At 39.5% G+C, this 17,907-nt stretch overlaps 1 protein-coding gene across 1 annotated transcript in view; it reads left to right on the forward strand.

The window, feature by feature from the left end:
- The window catches only part of MAN1A1 (mannosidase alpha class 1A member 1), a 238,586-nt gene that overhangs the window by 208,117 nt on the left and 12,562 nt on the right, over positions 1-17,907 (forward strand). The window contains exons 9-10 of the mRNA XM_083176799.1: positions 6,237-6,456; positions 8,119-8,291. Of these exons, the coding sequence (XP_083032925.1) occupies positions 6,237-6,456; positions 8,119-8,291 (393 nt within the window). The remainder of the gene's footprint in view (positions 1-6,236; positions 6,457-8,118; positions 8,292-17,907) is intronic.

The raw sequence follows: 17,907 nt of genomic DNA on the forward strand, positions 1-17,907 counted from the left end.
CTAATTATTGATTCTGAACCCAGTCCTGACATTTTAACCCCAAAATAAGGATTCTCCCCAACTTTCACCTGGTCTGAGTAGGTGAAGACCAGTCGCAATAAACCATATAAAGAATTATTGCATGCGGATAATAGGATAAAAAAATATTTTATTAAACAACATTTTTTATTTGAAGTTATATACAAATGTAAGCATTTTTGGTGGATGATTTGTACATCTCTCAAAGATGATCAAATATGATCCCAAATATTAGTGTATTGCAGTATTTTAAGAAAGGTAAACCCTTTTTTCTACATATTGCTCGATTGATGCCGTATATCGCTAGCACATTGGTGGTTGTGTACACTCGATAATTTGTGAATGACCACATTGACAGCCAGATGTGTGTCCGTCCGTCTCCTCCCCCCCCCCCCCCCCCCCCCCCCCCAACTGGGCAGCATCTCCTTGAAGCGGAGATGGCGTTCGCCAGTGAAAGGGATCTGGCGGGCACCGGGAACTGTACATGTAGCTCAATCTGAAGGTAATGTCAAATATGGCATACTCCTGGATGTTGCCTCTAACAAGATAATTTGTAAAACTGTGTGTGTACTATATCAGTTGCCAGGGAGTTCAGTGGCAAATCATTGATTACATTGCAGTGTTGTCTAGTGTGTACCCAGTTTAAGACTGGCTGCTCAATAGGTACTGTATGCCTAAGCAGACCTTGAATACATTGTCTCTAGGGCAGGCGTTCCCAACCACGGTCCTCAAGGCACAACAACAGTGCAAGTTTTAGGGTACTTAGGTACTATCACGGCGCCCATGATTTCCATCGTATGGGCTCCTAAAAATCTCCTGGAATATTGCGGCATGCGATGCGATTTTTAATTGTACAAGCACCCATGCCATGAGATGTGATGGGTGCTTACAATGAGATGTAACCCCCCCCAGTATCCACACCATCCCGAAGCGTGGCGAGCGGTGGCGGTACACATCCTGTGATCTTTTCATACCCCCACTATCCACATCGGCGTGGAGTTGTTTGTAGATCGTGTGGCGAGCGCAGCGAGCCACCGAGCCCGAAGTGTGGCGAGCGGACACGGAATACGAACCCGAAGCGTGGCGAGGGGACATGGATTACTTTACATGTATTCCGCGTCCCCTCGCGGGGCTCGCTGCGCTCGCCAAGCTTCGGGCTTGTACTCCATGTCCCCTCGCTGGGCACACTGCGCTCGCCACGCTTCTGGCTCGCTGCGCTCGCCACACTATATAAAATCATCTCCATGCCGACGTGGGCAGTGGGGGGGTATGAAAAGGTTGCAGGACGCGTACCGCCGCCACGCTTCGGGATGGCGTGGATACTGGGGGTTACATCTCATAGTAAGCATCCAACACATCTCATGGCATGGGTGCTTGTACAATTAAAAATCGCATCGCATCCCATTTGCTGGCATGCGATGCTATGCGATATTTAATTGTACAAACATCGCATCGCACACCACTAAATCTGGTACACGATGCCATGCGATGGGTGCCGTGATAATACACAAGTACCGGTTTTAGTGATATCCAGGCTTCAGCACAGATGGTTTAATAGGAATCCCTTAGGTACTAATTGTCACCTGTGCTTAAGCCTGGATATCACTAAAACCTGCACTGTTGGTGTGCCTTGAGGACCGTGGTTGGGAATGCCTGCTCTAGGGGATGGGTGTTTTTAAAAGGATTTGCTATTAGACCTAAAGCAAGATGTGCTAAGCCATAAGAAGTGATAAAATGAGCATGATAAACCCCAACCAATCAGCTCTTACCTGCCCTTTTTCATATACAGCCTGTGACAAGGTAGTTAGCAGCTGATTAGCTGGTGGTTTATCACTCTCCATTTGATCACTTTTCAAGCTTAGTACATCTGGACCATATTGGGCAGCAGATTATTTAATTTATCTTCATAAACTACTGTGCAAATGCCATTACAAGATGCCTGATCAGTAGAATAAGTGTATACCCAGACTTCGTTGTTCACTGTAGTCTTAACGTAACGTTGACTTACCTGTATTCTGCACATTGCAATGTCTATGTATACTTGCAAACCTTACTACATATGTGTATGTATAGTAAATGAAGTGTGTGCAGTGCACACCCTGCATCCATGTTTAATTACTTACCTTTCAGAAGTCCCACCATTGGTGCTAACGCAAATAACACCAGCAAAATGGTTGCCATGTATGAGCAGTAGTGTTAAGTCATCAGAACATGGTGGGTGCCCTGTCTCAGGAGACCTATGCATGCACAGAAGACTCTGGCAAAATGTCAGTCTACTGCGCTGTAGAGAGGAGGGGCCCACCCGAAGTCTGCCGCCCTCCTCTGTTAAAATGCCCATGCCTATATGTGACCTGTAATAAAATATTTGCAAATTTAAGATCAGCAGTATGCTTCAGTGTAATGGTCAATATATTATAGAAAAGTATTGTATACTGGCTTGTTTTCTTAAGCAACAACTACCACAACAGATTTTTATTTAGTCTGCGGAGCTCCTCAGAGAGCAGATTGCTGCCAGATGAAGTATTCTTTTTTTAGTCAGGACTGGGCATATCCCAGGAGCCTGGAAGCCAATACACCTAACAAATTATTGTTGGCACCTACACTTAGAAAGTGATTTCTATTGATGCCAGTAATGATGCACGTCTTCCCAGGCACATAAGCTTCTGACTACTCCTTCCTACTTCAGCCCAGTGTTTGGGGGGAAAAAAATAAACTTTTTGATATATGTTTTTGTCAAGTGTTCCACGTTATAAGTGTGCATTGATGAACAGATGTGGTTATAAAATCTGTAAAACATTGACTGTATCGCTCTACAACATATTGCAACCACAGTCTTGTTTTCTTTTAAATGAATATATTGTAAGAAAGAGAAAAACAAAACCTGTTTTCCGAATATCTATCTAAAAGCCTTTTTAAATGACTTTGGAAGCATGCTGCAGTGTATAGTCAAACACCATTCATAGGTGGGAATCGCACTATTGAATAGTGCCAGAAATGAGTGCATGTAGTTATTCAATTTGCTGCATTTCATCCATAACTCTGGAAATTCAAATTATAGTGCCTAAACAATGCTGTTTAGTCATGGCAAACTGATTTAGGGGCCAGGTGCAATGCTGTTGGCACGGGCGGTAAGTTGGCAACTCACAATGCAGCAGTAGCTTTGTTGTATCTCTACTCGCACCTCAGGAGGTCATAAGGAGAAATCTGTGGTTAATTGAATCGCATACATTTCCGTTGCTGTGTTCAATAGCCCAATTGTTTTGGTTATTTTTGGTACCCTAAAAAGTACATATGTGCAAATGATCTCTTCACATACATAGTGTTTATTCTAGCACCCGCTATCTATCTGGTTTGCATATCAGTGCTGATGTACAGACCACACTGTGCTAGAACCACTACAGCAGACAGCGACACCCCAGGCAGGAAAGAGGAACTGCACAGGTTTTAAAAGATAGCGGGCGCTAGAATGAACACTAATACATTTCAATTCTCTAGAAAGAAACAATGGTTAAAATGTCACAAATTTCCTGAGTGATATCTTGCCAAAATGGAAGCATTTAACTTGAAATAATTTTCTTTATCTTTCCATTGAACTGTGTGAATTGCATCAAAGAGGTCTTGTAGGAAATGTGTAATTGCTAACCTTCTATCTGTTTATTTGGGTTAGCATTGCTCTCTCCGATTTTGCCCTTCCAATTAGGTTTTTTTTCCTGGTAGCTCAGTTCAGTAATACTGTGGAAACTAAGTGGTGAAATAAACTGTTGATCCCTTATGCTTAATTACAATTAAGTGGGGTATTCAATTAAGTGCCATTTTCTTGCCAGTTGAAAAAAACTGCAAATTCGCCATTTTTAGGTCAAATTTAGATTCCACCAAATCAATCAAAGTGCCGATTTTTTAACTAACCTAAAATACGTGGAGCAGCAAATTACTTGTGGCAATTTTTGACCATCTTTAAGTAATTTTTTTTTGCCGATGCAGGTTAAAGTGAAACCGCAATTTTAGAAAATGACTAAAAATAAACAGCCTAAAACATCAGCATTTGAATATTAAAACCTATTTTTAATATTCAATCAAAGCGCATAGCAATATGTCTGCTTGTTTTTTGGCTAATAAAATAATGATGATTATTTTAATTCTAAGCAAGCAACCTCGTAGTGTATCATCCATGCATACTTTGGAGTATTAATCCATCCATTCTCAGAAGTCATATGTCCTTTTCACATAACTCTGTTTTTATGAAGTGAGCCGATTCAACAAACAGGATAAATTGCTGCTATTATTTGCAAGGTAATGGGTTTATATCTTCGCCACACACTCTCCATGTGTTCATTAAGCAGCCATGATTCTTGGCACTAACTTTTTCCGTAATGACAGTCCCTCATCAGTATTCTGTAAAATCTGTGTCCACCATGCGTCCATTAATCATGACATAAAGAAACCTCAGAGGTAATGCTGATCTGTTTTAGTGTATTGTCTGGAACGGCTTGATATGCAAAACATAAATATTTGATTGTTTTGTGTTTGTGATGGTTTCATTTGTCAAAACTGGTGCCAAAATTACAAGCTTTATTGTAATGATGACTTATTAGCATAGCACTGATGCTTATTCCAAGTTTGAATATGGTCCTTTTGTTGCGAAACCTTTTCTTGTTATCAATATAATTTGCATTTATGTAAAGCATCTACTGTTCTGTGATTACTTAATGTAATGGAGATCTCACTGGTTATATTAATGTCCTTTCCTGTACTATAGCTTATTGAAAGTAGACTTATTATATATGGAAACTGCATAATCTTAAAACAAGTACATTAGTCACAATAATTAACCAGCTATATATAGATATAATTGGTGTTTGTGTATGCTTGTTAATATGCAATAATTAAACCATAGCATTTATTTTTGTTTAATCTATAGAACGTATGTATTTATGGTCGAATTTTTCTTTATTCTACATAGCGAAAATAGAATGAAAAGAAAAATACATACAGTAGCAAGTAATCTATTGGCCAGAACAAATTTAGACATACAGCACTTGTTTTGTCCCTAGTTACAGCACAAACTCACTGAGGATGAAACTATTGGACAACTCTTGACCCAATATTATTGTGCAGGAGAATCTCTTAGCTGTTCTCAATGTCAGCTGATAAAGAATATTGAAGCCTGACTGCAACAACTGCACTTCCTATCAGTAAATGTCCATTTATCTCTTCTTAGGGGGGAATCTGTGTACATTAGTACAAGTCGCAGTGCTGCAGAGGCAACGTGAAACTATTTGGTGGGAAGAATGGAATGGGTCATTGGGTTGACCACTGAAGGTTGAAAGGCTATAGGTCGACACAGAAAAGGGTTGACATCAGCATTAGGTCGCCAATCAAAAGGTTGACATGGCTTTTTCGCTTTTTTTTCCCCGAATGACGACATGGGCACGGTAAAAGTGCACTGCTAAGCTCAGCCTCCACGCCCTAGTGAATGGTAGGGCATGAAATAAGGCCTGTCCGCAAAAAAAAAAAGGTTAAAAACCCACGTCGACTTTTTGACCCTGTCGACCTTAGTAGGCATGTCTTCCTTTTTCATGTATCGACCTTAAGTGGTCGTCCCAATGTATGTTTACATTTAACTGTCGTCCTAACGACCGTATACCAGGAAGAAAACATCAGTCACAATTGTGTTTTTACACAATAAAATTAATTAGAATGTTCTGTATTTGGATTGGTTGATAAACGGATAGCCATATGTCAATGGTTCGGAGCCGTAACTACTGGTTGGTCATGACTGCAGGTAAAAATGGGGTTATCATCAAGGGAAGGAGCATTCCTCACCAACAAATTTTAACACCAAGCTCCATGGCAAATTACCTTCAACTGACCTTTGGTTCAAGCTCATGGCTCCCTAAATGAGCCTTCATGATGTTGAGGTGCAAAAGTGCATGTCAAGAAAGAAGTTTAGCTAGATGAATTCAGCCAGTGATGCCCAGACTCCTAGATATATATACTGTATGGATATACTTAATAGTCTGGTTATATCATAACAAGTAATTTTATCTATAAATATTTTTAGCAATTTCCCTTGTATTGTGTTAGGAGGCCTTTAAATGTATGCCTGTTTTTTTTCCCTCTAGTGCATATAAATGTACTATTTTTTACATTGCTGACTAAATTGAGCTCAGAATTTATATTCCTTCTCACTTTTTTATTAACCATTTTATTTTCCACAGGCCATCGAGACACATTTGATCCGTAAGTCCAGTAATGGCCTGACGTACATAGCTGAATGGAAAGGCGGCCTCTTAGAGCACAAAATGGGACATCTAACATGTTTTGCTGGTGGTATGTTTGCTCTTGGGGCTGATGGAGCACCGAGTGATAAAACTGGGCACCAAATAGAGCTGGCTGCGGAGATTGCCCGCACCTGCCATGAATCCTATGATCGCACAGGTGAGTCGTGCATTGAATTGTACCAATAAAACAGACCCTTCCATTTGAATAGCACCAAAGCTAAAGTTCTTATGAACATATGACTTTATTTAACCCTCACAATAATGTAAAACGGCAATAGTACGCCATTTGCTTAATCAAGACTGTTGACGAGTAGGGCTGTCTGTCCTGAGATGGTCGCAGTGCTACCAGTTCTGTTTGCAGTTGTGTACACAAGTATCTAATTGTAGCCAAGACCACCAAAGCAAGGGAGAAACTAGAGGGTACATAGGTCCCTGGGTCCAGTTTTTAGAAGACCACATGATAAACATATGAGTTGAGGAGACTATTTTGGATGGTGACACCTTCTTCTTGGCAGCCATTTAAAAAGATCACCAACCATATGCAGTTGGGCTCCAAGTTAAGCCCAGACCTGACATTCCCAAACAGAAGTAATATCAGTATAAAGCTAGCCAGAGTCTCTGAACCACCCATGACATAACCCTTATTTGATAAGAAGTCTAATCTCTTCAAATGAGAGCTGAGCTTTGGGAAATATGCATACTGCCATTCCAGTTTCTTTCAAGTTCTGCCCTATTATACTTCTGAAAGGGTTGAAACAAAAGTTTATATATTTTGTGCATCATATTTCTCAGAAAATGTAGTTGATTTGAAATAAAATTGGCCAGTGTAAGAAGGACGATAAATTGTTACTTTCATCACATATTTTATCTTAATAAATGGAATGTAATGCAATGGTGAGCTCTCCAAAACTGTGAATGCAGCGTTCTATCATTCCATTATTTCTTTCCAAAGACATGATTTAAGTCTTATATTTTATGTTGTCTTAGTTTGCTGTTAAAAGCATGCTAAAAGTATAGCAGTATTTGTTGTACAAAGTTGTAAAAATGAATAATTTTAACTTTAATGATTTTATTGACCTGGGTCACTAAAAGGCATTTTTTGCCACCCTTGAAGGAAGTACAACGTGTACTACTTGGCTATGCGTTTGATTAATAAATACATCAAACCATCTAAACTGTGTGCAGTAAAGTAGTATGAATTAATAAAATATTAATCTTTATTGTGCCCTTTTGGCAGTTCTAAAATGCCATTGCACAATGTATACATGTGAGTAATCTTTAAGCACTGGAATTATATAGAACTTAAGATCGGTTTTTAACCCCTTCGAGTGCCAACATCTCTGAGATATGCAAACTATCAGCTAAAAATGTCAGTGTCGCTCACATTTATTATATAAATTCAAATTTAAAAAGTGTAAACATTTTTTTACTATATAAGGTAAACATTACAGGTCATTATGATGAATAAAAAAGTTTGTTTGGCAGTTAATTTTCACACCAATTTTGACAAATTCACTTGGCACTCAAAGGGTTAAGGTTGTGACATCAGGTATTTTAAAACAAAATATTGTCACATTCTGTATTCACTTTATCCCAGCTGCACCGGTGCTATAGATTTTTAAGCCAGTAAACCATGTGCCAATGCGGTTAAAAATGTAAAAACATAAGATTGAGCTTGACAACCTTTTTTTCCAAAGAACGTGGCAGCCCAACACTTAACTACTCTGCTTTCTTGCATGTGCTTGTTGTCCTCCGCTCTTATGTCACTGACTGAATTTAGATCCGTTTCTTTTTTCTTTTAATTGCTTGTTTTGATCAGCAACGAAGCTGGGGCCAGAAGCTTTCAGGTTTGATGGGGGTGTAGAAGCAATCGCTACAAGACAAAATGAAAAATACTACATTTTGCGACCAGAGGTGATCGAAACCTATATGTACATGTGGAGATTTACACACGACCCAAAATACCGGAAATGGGGTTGGGAAGCAGTTGAGGTAAGTGTGTGGTGTTTTCTATTTATTTTGTATTATCCCAGCATTTTAAATTGTGCATTCAACAATAAAATTTTCTAACGTTCTCCTCCCTGCGCATAATAGGTGTCAATGTGTGCACAGTGATAGAAAATTCTTTCAATTATAGTGGAACTTATGACAATATCTAAGCATGATTGACCTGTCACTGCCTACAATAATGCTCATAGGACTGTAATCCTTTCCCCCTATAGATTGTAGTTGTTTGGCTGTATCTTGTAGTTTGCTACCTTAAGTATACAAATTACCCTTTTTGACAACCCTATAATCACCTCTTCTTTTTTTCATGCAGTGCTTTCATAGACAAGTTCATAGTATTTAAGGAATTGTTTAATGCAACGTCTGTATTTGTGTTGCAATTATTTATCTGGCACAGGCATATTTCAAACGTGAATAGGACATTATTAATTATACCATTCAAACAATGCGCCTAATTCAGACCTGACCGCTGCTGTGCAAATTTGCACAGTGGTCAACTATCGCTACACAGTGCATGCGACTGGGCAACAATGTGCGTGCCCAATGCCGTCCAGTGATGAAAATCCTGCAATTTTTCTCCATCGCTAGCCGTTTGTAAAGTGATTGACAGGACGTAGGTGTCTGGCGGTGCTTACCGGCCATTTAGCGGGAGTGCCAGAAAAAAAAGCTAGTTATGCCTAGGAAAAAGCATGTGTGCCCAAGCATTTTAGGGGAGGGTGTGCGGCGTCGGCTCCAGCATCAATAAGCCTGTATTCATCGCAGACTCAGTCAGTCCAGGGCTACGTGGCACTTGCAATGAGTGGTGACCAATGGAAAGATCAGTCAATGCCTCTACCTGACCACTGGCTGCTTCCATTTCTCACAGCATCGATCAGGTCTGGGTATATTTTCTCATCTGGGTATATTTTCTCATGCACTGCGTGGGGTGATGAGGACCGAGTTCCCTGACCACTGTCCTACATCTCTCCTCATTATTCACGGCAGCACAAGACATATGCAACTCTTCTAGCATCAGATTTTTTTTTTTTTTGTGCCAAAAATGCATCTCGCTAACAATGCGGGAGAGATGGCTGATTATTTAATGTGTGATAGTTGTATATCTGGGTGCGACTTAAGCCCCATACCCACTAGAAGATAAAGTAAAAGATAGCTTTCAGAAAGCCTTTCTGAAAGCTATCTTTTACTTTATCTTCTAGTGTATATGCTGGATAACGACACCCTTCCTCGTCCAGCATTTCCATGCGACATGATGGCCATGCTGCAGCGGGAGCACCCCACCCCATTGCAGCCCACCAGCAGTAACCTGAGCAATCTGGCTGGACCAATATGCAACCAATGGCTAACTGCATTTTAGGTTATCTAGTAACTGAGAGCTCTCTTCAGAGTTCCTGTTCCAAACAAGGCAGGTTACTGATGTCACAAGGAAAAGGCATATAGCACCTATTAAAATCCTGCCTAATGGCTGACAGGAGTTGTAGTTTATTGCTTTAATCATTTCACTAGTGTACGTTTCATGCAAAGACTCCCTTTTGTAGAAATATAAAGCCACAAAGACAGCAATAAAGTTACCACATTTTTTGGCAAATGGAATTCTTTAAATGCGCACCTGAATGGTGCCCAAGCTATTGGCTTTCACACAACCCTTTCTCTCATACCTAGCCAACACAGCCAACACAGACATCTGCATTGTAATTCACCTCTGCTGTTCTACACTTTGAGTTATTCTTTAACATTCATTTAAGGTACAACTATTATCTTATTTCTGGACTTAATCTTAACTTAATCTTAACTACAGCATTAGCATGTATATATTTTATGGAAATTAGGATTTTTATGCACAGGACGACAATTTCCTATTGTGCTGGTAGCTTTTCATGCAGAGTGAATTTATTGAGAAACATAAGTTCGCCAAGTAAATGAGTAAATCTATCTACTGGACCTGTCCATACATATTGCATGTGATAAATGGCCAGCACCCTATATGTAGGCACTAATGCAGCACATGATTAAAGAATATTGATTGTCTTGTCCTAGTGGTATACAATTATGGGTTCATGTTCCCCTCTGTAATGAACCTTTTAATAATGCATCACATGGTGGAGAACATAAATACCTAATGTTATTGCTTTACAGCAGTTTAGGTCTGTGGCCATAAGAAGTATCTGTTCCTTTCAATGCAACGTGTGTGTGTGTGTGTATTTATTAAATAAATGAGGCCAAGTATTTAAGAAATCACTCCTTCATACCAACCAACATTAAAGTGCTCTGTGCGTGACAGTGGGCCACGGGCCGACATTTCAGTCTGCCTTCAGACCTTTTTCAGGGCCCCCACTACCTCCTCCTAAAGTGCATAACTTTTATATGCAAAGTGTGAGCTTTTTATAATCCAGTATTCCCCTCTATAAACTCTGCCCACACATATCCCATACTACCTCCAGGCAGGGCTAGGCTAAAAACAGTATATACATGCATATATACGACCAACAAGCACGTTACCTATCAGCCATTCCGTGGCCAGTGGCTGACACTTGCATTTTTAGCACATAAGCTGTGTGTAACTACAGCCGCGCCGTCCATTCCTCCTGTCTCCTTGCGTGTGTCCACCCCAGACATTTCACAAGCCTGCTTCTGGGTCTGTGGAACGCAGAACCCGGAAGTGTGTGTTTCACTTCGCTCTGTGCACCTCTCTCATAGAGTTTAAGGCTCTAGAGACGATGATATGTCACACAGCTCCTTGTCTATTAGCTCATATAAAAACGTATTAACTATAGGGGCACCCATAATCTTTTTATTATATAAATGCCTGGTGCCGACTTACCTAAGATGCCACTTAGCACTTACAACCATAATATCAAAAAACATAGAGAACAACTAAATAATACAAATAAAAAAAATAAACTAGAAGAGCGTATTAAATATTAGAGCAGCTCAGACCATCCTCACATCCTATAATAAAGGGGCTATCAGAGAAACAGATGGATAATTATACTCCATTTAAGCCCCTTGGGGCCACAGTGTAATTTTTAAAATCCATTTAGCCTTGTATTGTAGAAGAATCAATCCCAGATCCCCTCCTCGCACCAATGGGGGAACCCAATCGATAATCCTGTAATTGAGAGTAGCAGTCTCGGAAAATGGGCTGCCACCGGTTTGTCAGTAGATTTATGATCATATAACAACCGAATTGATGACTGGTGCTGGTTCATCCTCTCGCGAAAAGTGTGAATGGTTTTACCCACGTAAAACAGCCTTCATGGGCATCTTAAGAAATCTATCACTTGATCCAGTTGGCACGCCTCATGCTGACATATAGAGATTTTGCTCCCTGTGTGAGGGTGGTGACAAGAGGGACCACTAATCATCCCTCTACAGGTGGTGCAACTCAGATATTTGTAGCACCCAGGTGTAACGTCAGGCCTCAGCAAATTGTCCTTCACATTTTTTCACCATTTGACACCAATCAAAGGGGGTGTCATAGTAACACTTTTGAATGCTGGATCAGTAACCAAGATGTGCCATTGCCATGGCAGCTCCCATTGTGTTTTTAGCCTGGTGTCTCATTTGGTCACCACTGTCATGCGGTTAGTAGAGCTTTTGTTCTTCTTTGTTGTTGGTGTCTGATGCATCTGTCTTGCTCTCTTGAGACTATTCTGAATGTCTCCTTATTGTTAACCACGCTCCCGAAATCTCACAGCATTCAGAAAGCTGTATCTTCACCACATCTGGAACAAAGTTGTTTCTGAGAACCCTCAGCATTTGTGATATGGGAAGCTTTGTCTTCAAATTATTAGGCTCTTCCTGTCCGTGGGGTTTCGATAGAGGGTATAGTCAAGGTGGGTACCCTTATTTAGGACTGTCACATCCAAAAAATCATAATATATCTATCTATCAAATATATATGTGTGTGTGTGTGTGATCATCCGCTCCACCAGGGTAATGAGAAATGGAGACCACCATTTTCCCCAAGAAAAAGTTGTATTAAGAAAAAAGCAAATGTCCAATGCATAATTAAATAAATATCCACAGTGTACTTATATACTTATAACTGCTGAGGGAGCTGTATACACAGATTATTCTACTCTGGCCTGACAGCTGTTTCGGTGCGCCAGCATCTTCCTCAAGTGCCCTTAATTAAACTTGTTGAATTGTTATGACCAAAAAACACTTGTATTTAATGTAAAATGCATCATTTGAGCCAACCACAGACCTATGTATAGCCACGGTCATAAGAAAGTCCATGTATTGTAGCTTTGCCTGCTTGACTCAGTTGAAACAAAATCCCTGAAAAGCATCAGCATTGGGACTAATAGGATAGACCTCAGCGATACAATTACCCGCTGTATATTACCACAGGTAATTGGATAGCCACCATTTATTTATTATTGAATGCACCGATAATGTAAAATATTTTAGGTTTTTGTTCAAAAAAGTATCCAGTATGTACACATGTATACATGTAAAACAAAATTGTCCAGAAAGATGAGTAAACCTGAATATCCTACATAAAGTAAAAAAAGAAGCCATTTGATTAATCTGAGCTACTGTATAGGTAAGCAAGTTCAGCATGTTCTCGCTGGTGCATTATAATCCTATGGTAAGAAACATGTTACTTTATCTTCGATACTTCTCTTGTCTGTCCAAGTATTGATTGCTGACAATTGCATCTTTTATCATCCGCTTTCTCATCACCTCAATTTTAATGTGATGTGAAAATAAGATCCCATTCTTTTAGTGTACATTATGAGCCAAATGACAAGACCTCTGAACACTCTACTTTATTGCTATGAAATCAATTCACTGTAACTTTTCAATTATATTCATTTAATGTAATTTCTAATTGAATAGTCAACAGATCAAGAGCCTTCCACTTGCTTCGGTAATATGTCCTGCAATTGGAAGTCTCACAAATAAAAAGCTCTGTGCTGTTTCCTTTTAAGTTATTATTGGCATGTTCCAGGAAAGGGTTTTCGCCAAGTACATCTGAGATACGTTCACTAGGTCTGCAAGCATTAGGTCGACATGGCTGAAGGTCAACAGGGTCATTAGGTCTACACAAGCATTAGAACGACATGGTGAAGGCTGACAGTCAAAAGGTGGACATGGGGTTTTTCACGTCTCTTTGGAACCGACATGTGACGACAGGCAGTATTTCATGCCCTACCATCCACTAGGGCGTGGCAGGAGAGTGCAATAGTGTGCCGAGCATAGCGAGGGGACTCGTTGCTACATTTCAGTGTCCATGTTGACTGTGTCGACATTCGGGACAAAAAAAATGCTTGTTGAACTAATTGCTGTCTATCCAATGATATATACCTGTACATCTTTGACAAAATATGAATTTTCCAGACACCAGATTAGATCGTCTGTGGGGTGTGGTAATATGTATTTGTATTATTACATTTAACTTGTGCCAATGACTTTTAGGGGTGAATTTAATTTGCCACAATGTTTTCTCATGGCAAATTACTTTGATCCTATTCAATTATCCCCTACAAACCAGATTGAGATGCAGGCAAAACAAATCTTGAAAATAGCTCAGTTAAAGTGTGGAAAAAGGCCGGTTTCTCACATAAACATACAGGCTTTACTGTGTGTTCATCAGAATTTATTATTTTTTTTTTCCCCGAAGACCTAATATGAAAAAAATATTGGAGAAACATGAGGATGTTTCTTCTTCTCTAATTGAAAAATATATGCTCATAAATCTGACATAGTGTTTTAATATATAAGCTTTTGCTGTGTTTTACAAGAAAATTACTTTTTTAATAGTTACATACAGATGCGTACACTGAAATCTATTCTCCCTGCAAATTACACCCATTCTTTACTCCCAACACTGGCCACCTTTAAGATGGCGGATTGCTTTTAATGGCTTAATGACTTTCAAAGCCTAAAATTCACACCACGTACTAGAAGGGCTGTTTAATTTTAATAATAATAGAAAACACTGTAACATAGTATTTTGTATGCAGTTACAGACCCCATTACCCACAGAAAATAGGCATGCTGTAAATCATTTAAAGAGCCTTGTGCATTTTTATTTCACCTATTGATGCATGGAGTATTGCGGCAAGATGTATGGTAACATATCAGTATCTTTTATTATTTAGTCCCCATTTATGCTGCTTGGTGCACTCATTTAAAGTTGCAGACTGTCCATTTTCGAATAGGTAGTGCTTATCTTAGCTTTTATGCCCGAATGACCTGCCGCATCACTTACTACTGGCTAAATTTAGCCACAGGGAGCAAAAATACTGTTTGCAGTGCAGGCAGATGGCTAAAGTACATTTATGGAGACACTTATTGTTAACAATGGTTGAATGGTTATTTAAAAAGCTATTGAAATTGTATTTTATTTTATTATTATTGCCATTTATTTTTGATAATGTACTATGACTAATATTGACCATTATGATTGCTGCTAATTTAACTTTATGTGGCAATATACAAGGAATATTATTCCTGCCATAAAGCATCTTAGCAATAGACTTAAGTCACGGGGTGTTTCCTCTGTTTGAAGAACTGTAGAACTTAAATAGAATTGAACAAGCTCTTAGAGGAAAACCTTCTGCAGACCACAAGATGCATCGGAGTGACTGAAATAGATAACCAATATCAATGTCTTGGAATGGATATCGATTGTGTGTAATGCTTTAAAAAATTACAACCAACCAATATCCCCAACAATCACACTTAGTGGTCCCACATTACTGAGGTATTTGTGTAACTCCAGAAGAAAATTTAGACAGTCTTAAGTTTTCCAACAAAAAATATCCACGATCAAATACACTTCTACTGTACCAATACTAGTCAAGTTCAGAGCCAAAGCAATTCTGTTTAATGACCTCTTCTTTGACCACAATGTTGTCAACAGTGGCACCAATAGATTGGTGGAAAATGCACATTGGTTCTGAAACTGTAGCTGGTAATGAAAATCTCATGGTAGTAATAGAGCAATTGCTAACAGCTACAGTATCGTCCGCTTCAGTAGAAAGAATATTTTCCACATTTGGTTTGGTGCAGCCAATACTGAGAAACCGCTGTCAATACTGACAGCTGCAAAACTTGTTTTTCTTAAGGCATTCCATAAACCTAAGGTGTAATCTTATTCAGATTTGCACATCAGGCAAGGCAATTGCCAACTATTGTAACTTTTGACATCATTGCTGTTTCTTTCCTTTTGCACCTCGTGATGTGTGTAGTTTGCTGTGCCATGATTTATGGTGACATGGTCAAGTCATTTAAATGAAATATATTAAAGTTACAGTATGATGATTTTTTTTTAAATCATAAGTTTTTTTTTTTTTCACACCTTAAGTCTATCCTCTTTCATCCATCCGGGGAAGCTCAGCAACCTATGGGTACATAGTACGGGCTTTGAATTCTAACAATAAACAAGTTTAAATCGGTTGCCTTCACTCCATATAACCCCTCCAGAATTACAGTACCTCTGTCTTTTTTTTTTGTAACTTGGAGCAGGGCATGATAGTCTAGCTTTAAGTTAGGTTATAGTTCTTTATTTTTTGTTTTCAATTGGGGTACTTGGCCTGTTTACAGGTAGCAAGAACTGACCGAGCAGGTGTTATATAGATAAAAGGGATTTTGTGAGCCCTCTGTCCCACTCTGACTTCTGCCTCTTTACAGAGTCACCAAACTCCCTGGGGCTCTACCTATTCCAGACATTCATCTGAGGAGGCATTGGGGGAAGCAAAGCTACAGGCGCTTTTTTTTTTTTTTGCCAGAGCTTTAGCTGTGTCCTGCCTTGTAAACTGCTGGGGTTTTTTTTTAAACTGAAGGCAGGGTGTCCTGCCTGTGTACCAGCAGAGCAATTATAGCTGCAGTCAGGCAATGTTATGGCAGTTTCATAAACAAGTGTAGTGTCATGCAATGATGGATGTTTCTCACATCTTTCATTGGGAAGAGCCTTGGATTCCAGAAATCTCCGCAGTTGACATTCCAGGTGTGAGTGGAGGTAGGATATTTGCCACCACAAAGTACATCCAGGAGAATAGGATTCACATCGCAGCAAGAAGCTTCCACAGTACTGTACTCTTGCCTCTGGAACCTCAGGCAGTTCTAGTAGATTCCTGCTCCTTGGTTGTTCCACCTGGGTTGTCTCTTCCACCCGTTGCAATGCTTCTCCAGTACTTTCGTGGATTAATCTAGAACAGGGGTGGCCAAACCTGCCCTCAAGATCTACCAACGGTGCATGTTTTCCAGGCAACCTGTGGATCTATAGTAGGAATTAATGCAGCATGTTTGAAAATGTGACATTTAGTATTGACTGCAGCTGTGCACCAGCTAGGTGATGTGGAAAATGTGGACCGTTGGTAGATCTCGAGGACCGGTTTGGCCACCCCTGATCTAGAAGCTTGGCAGGTCCTTCTCATTGCCCCAGACTGGCCTCACAGTCATTGGTACCGCATACTTTAGAACATCTTTGCTTCTGATCTAAATGGTCTGCCTCTGTGTCCAGACCTTCTTCAGCAAGGTTGATCTATTCACCCTCATTTTTCTTGGTTGGCTTTGACTGCTTGGTTTGAAAGACCAAGATCCTGAGGTTTTCCCAATCTTTTTAGAAGATGATCCATGGCCGCAAACCATGTAATCATGTGCACAAAACCTTCCTTTCTCCTAAAAGTTGTCTTATTTCCATATTTGTGTCTTCAACTCTGTTCCAGCCACCATTCTGGCTGCATTTTGATCTGTGTGGTATGGTGCTTCTGTTGAGCAGTTGTGCAGGGCATCAACCTGTTATTATGCTTACTGGATGTGCACACTTTAACAAAATTCTACAGTTTCCATATTTTTGAATCTCGTATCACTATTGTTGGGCTAAGAGGAGCTAGTTCAGATGCAAAACACCACCCCTTACCAGTTAGCTTTTTGGGGGGGAAAACCCAGCTGTAATGGAGCACTCCCCAGATGTATGCAAGAGGATATCTGATTTTTATGGGTTTTTTTACTTATCGTAAAAGCCATTCCTCAATTTCCAACTATGGGAAAGTAGAGCTTCTTCTAGGACTCCTTTTTTTGGTTTCCTGCCAGTTTATCAGTTATTGTTACAGGTAGTTTTACTTTAGTTTTTCATTCTTTCTCTGTGTGGTTATGCTAAATGCAGGCTGATGTATTACTGGAGGGGGAGGGGTTATATATTGTGATGGAGACAGTTTTAACTATTTTAGTGCCAGACTCCAAAGCACACATTATACACCCAGATGTAATGTGAAGTGTCCCCCAGATAGATAGACTTTGAGGAATGGATTTTACAGTGAGTAAAAAAAACAAAAATATAAAAGTGTTTTGTACAATTAATAGAAATTATCTTATGCTTTATTATGCACAGAGTAATGATACATATTACATATCAGAAAACAAAATATGGCATTATAGGCATGTGCAGAAAATTAATATTTAAAAAATATGGTTTTTAATAGGAATTTCTATGCGTCTCTGTGAATCTTATTATACTAATGCTCTTATATGTTCAGCTGTAAATCCAAAATGTCACTGAAACCTTGCGGTGTTAATTGACTTGCTGCCCAAACTGAAGCCGCATACATCTTCTTCTTTTTCTTATCTGTCTTTGTAAATTGAAACC

This window comes from Crinia signifera, chromosome 3 (genome assembly GCF_055691185.1).
Source record: "Crinia signifera chromosome 3, ASM5569118v1, whole genome shotgun sequence".
NCBI lineage: Eukaryota > Metazoa > Chordata > Amphibia > Anura > Myobatrachidae > Crinia > Crinia signifera.